Below are 7897 nucleotides of genomic sequence, written 5' to 3' on the forward strand. Positions count from 1 at the left end.
ACTGGTATGTATGTTCTACACTTTAGTAGCTTTGTTTTTATATAAGTTACATGCATCAACTTCAAATTATTATTTTTATGAATAATAAAAATAATATTTTGCGTCGTTTTTTCCCTATTCAAATTCTTTCGCCGTGTAATTTGAAATTTATCCCAAACTTTTTTTTTTTTCTATTACAAGAAATATAGGATAAACATCGAGTTCTTGAAAAAGAAAGTCACGTTAATTAAGTTAAACTCATTTAGACTTATAATAATTTTTTTTAGAATGGATGATATTATTATACAACAATAATTATAATAATTTACATTAGTGTTATTTCAAGTATTTAAATTTTGTCATGTCCCTTTGGTAGACTTACATTCCTTTGTAGATATATTTTATATATTTCGTTAAAAATATTATTTTGATTTTTATATTTTAAGATAGATTCAATTTTAGTTTATGTATTTTATTATTTATGAGTTTTTTAGTTGCAAAATCAGACCAAATTATTTGCAGGTATAACACAATATAAAAGAATTTGCAAATATAACAAAATTTAAATAAACTTTCGTAGTCTATCAGTGATAGGTCATATCACTAATAAAAGTCTAGTGGTGATAAAGTCTATCACTAATAGATTTTGCTATATTTGCATTTCTTTTAAAATGTTGTCGTACACTTTATTATTAGCCTTAAAAATGTCACTTGCCGCAATTATCATTAAATCTTAGAAACATATTCACACAGTGCATTTTGTTGCATGAAAAATATTATAATGATTAAATCAATTACGATAAAATTCAATTGTAAACTTCTGAATATAAGATATGTTGGAAGTATATTAAATTTAGATAATTGAAAAGTATGGAGAGTAGAGTAAAAATGGATCTAAAGTAGATGGACAAAATGATATTTTAACTTATAAATTATTTCAAAGATTTTTGGAAGTATAAAAATTAAAATTTGATATGAATGTATATACACACATACCAAAGTAAAATAACATTTTATCATAAGTTATTTATCATAATGATATTATTTTGAGGTTTACGTCATCTGATTCCATATGTTGTTAATTTAGAAGATTTTTAGGTTAAACTCTAAATTTAGTTTCTAAATTTTGAAACTTGTTTCTATCTAATCTATGGGCTTTCACAATTACAAATTTAGTCATTGAACTTTGATTTCTATAAAACTTATAAATTTACTAGATACAACATTGAAAATCTAGGGTTCCATTTGGCATAAAGTTCAAATTTATATCTAATACGGTTATGTTTTTTGTTGGTAAATACTATTTTCTTTTAGTTATGTTGTTGGTTATTTTGTCTCTGACTTTATTAGCAAATATTTAACGTTGGTTTTCTTTCCTTATTGGTTGTAGATTTGTTGGTATGATTTTTCCTCATTTGTGCTCTTGTTGGTTTTAGGTTATTCCTTGTCTTTTGTGGATTTTATATAGAGGTTTTCGTCTCTGGGGTTTAGGTCAAGCTGAATAATGTGTTTTGTATGGTGTCCTCTATCGAATACCTTGAAGTGGATAGTAGTTAAAACTCGTGTGGCTTATCTAATCGAAAGGAAGGTGCCTTGTTCATTTGAAGCTTGGTCTGTCCAAGTTATTATATCCTTAGTTGCAGAGAAGCACTAGTTGGTGGAATCTTACAACTAGCAGATGAAAGGAGGGTGAAGTCATTGCGATAGCATCAAATTTAGTAGGAACCTGAATCTGCAGACTCATCTGAAGCAGTATCAAAGTTAGGGGGAGCCTAACTTGCTCACTAGTATTCAGTTATGTATAAACTGATAATGTGTAATCTTAGTTGAAGTGAATGTTGTAAAACTGAGTTACATTCTCGTGATCTCTTTTTCACGTAGGTGCAAAGTCTCCCTGACGTAGGTGTGGTTGCAAGGAACTGGGTTAACAAGTTTCTGTGTTCTTTTTCTCTTCTTATTACTCTTTTATCTCTTGTATTTACTATTGTCAATAACATTATTCCTAACTAGTGTTTTTTTTCTTGTGATTCACCTATTTTTCAATTGGTATTAGAGCCAGCTGACTGTTTTTTCATTGAGTATTCAATGGAGTCAATCAAGGAAGATGGATCTACAACACGTTCTCTAGTCCTAGCTGGGACAAACTACCTTCTATTGGAAAGCCTGAAAGATTGCCTCTCTTAAATCTATTGACAATAAATCCTGGAAGGCAGTTCTTAATGAATGGTCACTTCCAACAATTACTAACAAAAATGGAGTTATCAGTCAAAAGCCTGGAAAGGACTGGAAAAAGGATGAAGATCAAATCTCTCTAGGAAACTCACAAGCTTTAAATGCTATCTTCAATGGTGTTGATCAAAACATTTTCAGGTTAATCAATAAATGTGTTTCTGCTAAAGAGACTTGGGAGATTCTAGCTATAGCTCATGAAGGAACCTCAAAAGTAAAGATATTAAGGTTGTAGCTCTTGACAACTTAATTCGAATATCTTAAAATGTGTGATGATGAAAATGTTGCAGAATTCAATTTGCGACTTCTAGATATTGCTAATTTATCATTTTCTCTTAGAGAATTTTTTTTTGAAGAAAAACTTGTCCGCAAAGTGTTACGTTCATTATCTAAAAGATTCGATATAAAGGTTACTGCTATTGAACAAGCCCAAGATATTAGCACCATGAAAGTTGATGAACTGTTTGGATCGCTTCGAACGTTTGAGATGAATTTTGATGATAGAGTTGAAAAGAAGCTCAAAGGAATTGCTCTACAGTCTTTAGTGAATGATGATAGCCCGACAAACAAAATATAAGATTTTGATGAAAACCTAGCTAAATCTATATTGTTATTGGCAAAACAATTCGATAAAGTTCTCAGACAATAGGACAAGGGCTCTGGCTCTTGCGGCCATTATGTTCCCCTTCATGTCAAAGACTTGAATAACGCCAACAATAATCATATCTCAAGGCCGAAAAATCAAATTTTCAAAAAGATAGAAAGTGACAAAGAAGGTAGTGATAGTCAGGGTGTTCGAGAAAGAAACTTCAAGTGCCTTGAATGTGAGGGATTTGGGCATTTTTTAGGTAATGTGTCCAGACCTTCTAAGAAGGCAGAAGAAGGGATATTCAGCTACTTTTTCTGATGAGGAAACAAATTCTAGCAGTGAGTTAGAAGATGAAGTGCGTGCTTTAGTGGGTAGTCTTTCCTTTGATTGTCCTGAAGATTGCAAGCCATCTTGTAATGCTAATTCTATTCCAGAAAACCAATATGACAAAGTTAATATCTCATGTGGAAAATTATCTTATGAAGAAGTATATCAGATGTGTCTTGAAGTCTTAAGAGCTTTGGTTGTTCAAAAGGAGAGAATTGAGGAACTCGTTGAAGATAACCATTGTCTGCTAAGCACCATATCTGAGCTGAAAAAAGAGTTACAAGATGTCAAGGTTGATTTTGAAACTATGCCAAAATCTATTCAAATGCTCAACTTTGGCACAACTGCTTTCCATAAGATTCTGTCATCAAGAAAGAAAATTTCTAATAAATGTGGCACTGGATTCAACAAGTCTAAAAATCGACTATTCAAAGGAGAAACCTTTATTTTTAACAGTTTTGTTTCTGCCAAAGATACTTCAATGTTTGCACCAATGTCTAAAGTAAGTGAAGGTACATTGACTCCTCCTAACCATTTTGTGAAAAAAAGTGGATTTGTTATCATTGTGGAAAGGAAGGTCATATTCAACCTTATTGTTATTAATTAAAGAGAAGAATTAGGGATTTCTATTGTGGAATCATCCTAGGAACCTTATAACGTGGTTGGTATGTTAAAAAAACAAAATGGGGCGGAGGGAGGGGAGGGGGAGGTGGAGGGAGGGTGAAGAAATCTCCTCCTCAATCTGATACTAGATGCCAAGTTGCATTTACTTCTATTTGATCTAAAGAGGATTGGTACTTCGACAGTGGCTACTCAAGACATGTGGTAGGTGAGATCTTTTATTAAAAACATTCAACCCTGTGGATCGGGTCATGTCACTTTTGGAGATTAAGCAACATGAAAGGTTTTTGACAAAGATCAATTGACGTATCCTAGTCTTCCTGCATTAGAAAATTTCATTATTGTTGAAGGATTGACTGCAAATTTAATAAGCATAAGTCAACTATGTGATCAGGGTTTTGCTGTGAACTTCTCAAAAGACAAATGCTTAGTGACCAACGCAGATAATGTGACTTTCATGATAGATATACGTTCATGTGATAAATGTTATCTGTGGACCCTTAATGTTTGTTCTGATGTCTGTCACACAACTTGAAACAATGATATGCTGTAACCTGGCACAAACGGTTAGGGCATACTAATCTTGGTTATGTGAAAAAGGCAGTGTTCGAAGAAGCCATACTTGTGATACCATCTCTGTCTAGAGATGGTGAATTTGTATGTGGTGACTGTCAAGCTGGAAGGAAAGTCATAGTTTCTCATAAGAAAGTGGCTGTTTGTACTACCGATTGTGTTTTTGAATTACTTACATAGACCTGAGGGGCCAATGCAAGTGAAGAGCTTAGGTGGTAAAAGTGATGCCTTTATTTGTGTTAATGATTTGTCCTAGTATACATGGGTGCGATTCATCAGAGAAAAATCAAACACATTTCAAGTATGTTAGACTTTATGTCTTCAACTTCAGCGAGAATAAGAGGTGCAAATTGTAATAATTGGGATTAATCATGGTAAAGTGTTTGAAAACTCCCAATTTGAGAATTTTTGTAATGTTACAGGTATTCAACATGAATTTTCCTTCCCTATAACCTTTCAACAGAATGGTGTAGTTGAAAGGAAGAATCACACTCTCCAGGAAATGGCTAGGACAATGTTGCATGCTAAATGTGTTCCTCTGCATTTTTAGGCAAAGGCTTTAAATACTACTTGCCACATTCACAATCACATTTCTATTCGCCCAGGTACTCTAAGTACAAATTGTGAAATCTAGAAAGGACGCAAACCAAATGTTAAGTACTTTTATATGTTTGGAAGTATTTGTTATGTTCTCACTGATCGGGATGCTAGGATGAAATGGGATTCCAAAGTAGATGAAGGAATCTTTCCTAGATATACCTCAAACAATCGTGCTTATTGTGTATTTAACAAGCGCACCTGTACTGTGATGGAATCTATTAATGCCATTGTTGATAATTTGCAAAGTTCTAATCATCAAAGTGAAAAAGATGAAGATCAATATGTTTTTTCACATGGTGCATCCAATGTCAGTGACATTTGTCCTCCCATTCCTCCCTGCAACAATACCTGTGAAAGTAGTAACTTTGACTAAAAAAAAATTGAGAGTGAGATGATTTTGATATCTAGTTGTGTTGAAAAGAATCATCCTCTAAGTAACATAATAGGTGATCTAAATACAGGTGTCTCTACACGCAAAAAAGAGAAAGTGGACTATCTCAAACTACTTCTGCTATCAAGCCTAAGAAATCAATGAGGCTCTAAAAGATGAATTTTGGATGAACGTTGTGCATGAGGAGTTAAGACAATTCCAACGAAATGAAGTATGGAACTGGTTCCCCGTCTAGAGTCTGCATATGTTATTGGAACAAAATAGATTTTCAAAAATAAATCCGATGAACATGGAACTGTAACTCATAATAAGGCTCGCCTTATTGCTCAGGATACACTCAAGTTGAAGGTCTTGACTTTTATGAGAAATTTGCTCCAGTTGCTCGGTTGGAGGCTATTTGTCTCTTACTTAAAGTCTCTTGTTTGTTGAAATTCAAATTATATCAGATGGATGTAAAAAGCATATTTCTAAATGGTTATTTGAATGAAAAAGTTTATATTGAACAACTGAAGGGTTTTATCGATTCATCTTGTCTTCAACATGTGTACAGACTTTGAAAAGCGTTATATGGCTTGAAGTAAGCTCCAAGGGCTTAGTATGAACGATTAATAGAATTCTTAGTGTAGAAGGGATATAAACGAGGTAGCTCAGAAAAAAAACCTTGTTCATTAAGAGGTCTGAAGGAGATTTCATAATTTCCCCAATCTATGTTGATGACATGTGTTTGGACGGTCTTTACAAACCTTGGTAAATTAGTTTGTGGATCAGATGAAGGCTGAATTTGATCTGAGTATGATGGGAGAGCTGACGTATTTCCTTGGATTTCAAGTTAAGTAGTTGTCCAATGGGATGCTTATATCTTAAGGAAAATATGCAAGAAACATGCTGCAAAAATATGGCCTTGAAAATGCTAGTCCCAAACACACTCCAGCTCCAACTCATGCAAAGCTTGGTAAAGGCCTGAATGCTGCAAATTTTGATGAAAGCTTATATAGAAGCATGATAAGGAGTTTTCTTTATTTGACTGCTAATCGACCTGGCATTGCCTATGTTACAAGGGTCTATGCAAGGTATCAGTCTAATCCAAAGACAAGTCACCTGGAAAATGTTAAACGTATCTTCAAGTACATCAGTAGTATAGTGGAATGTGGCCTTCTCTATTGCTTTGATACTAATGGGGTTATTATCGGGTATTGTGATGCCGACTGGGCTGGTAATTTTGAGGATAGAAAAAGTTCCTCTGAAGGTTGTTTCTTCCTAGGGAACATTCTTATATCATGGTTCAATAAAAATTGTGTATTCTTGTCTACTATTGACGTTGAATATATAGCTACTGGTAACAGTTGTACCAAACTTCTGTAGATGAAAATATGTTTCAGGAGTATGATGTCGCACAAGATGTCATGACCTTGTATTACGACAACATGAGTGCTATCAACATTTCCAAAAATTCAGTATAACATAACAGAACTAAGCACATTGATATCAGACACTACTTCATCAGAGAGCTAGTTGAGTCTAAGGTTATATCTCTTGAATATGTTAGTACAGATAAATAGATTGATGATATCTTCACCAAACCGTTGGATGCTGCTCAGTTTGAATCCTTGCGAACTGCTTTTGGGCTTTGTAGAAATTACTTGCTAATATGGTAAGTATGGCCAAGTTAAACTCTGCAAGGCCATATTTAATTACTTTCAGCTGACATTAAATGTGGTTTTCCTTTTGGAATATCATATCTCTCTTTGCTTGCAATTCAATTTTTCAAACAGTTGTAGTGCTTCTTCAGTTATGGGTTTAGTCTCAGTTTGTGCCTTTATTTTTTCGAGCATGTTCTCCCCAACTGCCTCTCTATGTTAAATCTAAATTCTCAGAAGTTCCTCATGGTTAATACTCGTGGCAGTACTCACACCTCTGGGAAGAAAATGGTGCTTACCAAGCAAAATGCTAATCGAAAACATCATGTCCATCCGATGTTTCTCCATTTAGGGAAAACATTGCCGATGCCTCAAACGATCTCGTGTGAACTTTCTTTTTCCTTCACCATCAAGCGATCTTCTGTGGACTTTCTGATAGAGGTAGCATGTAATTAGAAAGAAATCAAGATCATTTAGCATTTTAATTCATCAATTTTAGCAATTAAGACAACATGCTCAAGAACAAGTAATAGGGTTTCAACAACATACCTTTGAAGAACTCCCTTCAAATTCGAATTCAACTTCAATCTTCAATCCAAACATGTTGTAGACCACTATTTGATCTTTCCTACTATTCTCTTGGACCTTAGATTGACTTGTGGGAATCAAAATGAGCGGAGAATCATTGGAGAATTTTTATGGTTTTTTAGCTCTAGGATGAAGAACACTTCTTTTACCAATTTTTCTTAGAAATTTCAGATACATGACCCTCCAATTCCAGTCAACCATCCTCAATTTTGTTCAATCTCAGCATATTATCTCTTCACACAAGAGATTGACATCTCTTCTTAAGGAATTTTAGTGGAATGATATGTTTCCAAAACCAAATGTGGGAAAAACCCACTTAAGATTAAAATTGATTTAAAAATCAATTTTCGCTTTAGAAATCAA

The 7897-nt window shown here is 33.7% G+C and overlaps 1 protein-coding gene across 1 annotated transcript; it reads left to right on the top strand.

Moving 5' to 3' along the window:
- Window positions 1-6191: 6191 nt before the first annotated feature.
- Window positions 6192-6769, top strand: LOC120088921 (secreted RxLR effector protein 161-like). Its single transcript, XM_039046360.1, has 2 exons — window positions 6192-6555; window positions 6672-6769. The coding sequence occupies exons 1-2, from the start codon at window positions 6192-6194 to the stop codon at window positions 6767-6769; spliced, it is 462 nt and encodes a 153-aa protein (XP_038902288.1).
- The last annotated feature ends 1128 nt before the right edge of the window (window positions 6770-7897 follow it).

This window comes from Benincasa hispida, chromosome 10 (assembly GCF_009727055.1).
Source record: "Benincasa hispida cultivar B227 chromosome 10, ASM972705v1, whole genome shotgun sequence".
Taxonomy (NCBI): Eukaryota; Viridiplantae; Streptophyta; class Magnoliopsida; order Cucurbitales; family Cucurbitaceae; genus Benincasa; species Benincasa hispida.

What these genes read in the sequence shown, in the direction of transcription:
- LOC120088921 (XM_039046360.1), top strand. Translation starts at nt 6,192, where the DNA reads ATGCTGCAAAAATATGGCCTTGAAAATGCTAGTCCCAAACACACTCCA. An exon ending in TAGAAAAAGTTCCTCTGAAG is followed by an intron (nt 6,556 to 6,671) that starts GTTGTTTCTTCC and finishes AAACTTCTGTAG; the next exon opens with ATGAAAATATGTTTCAGGAG.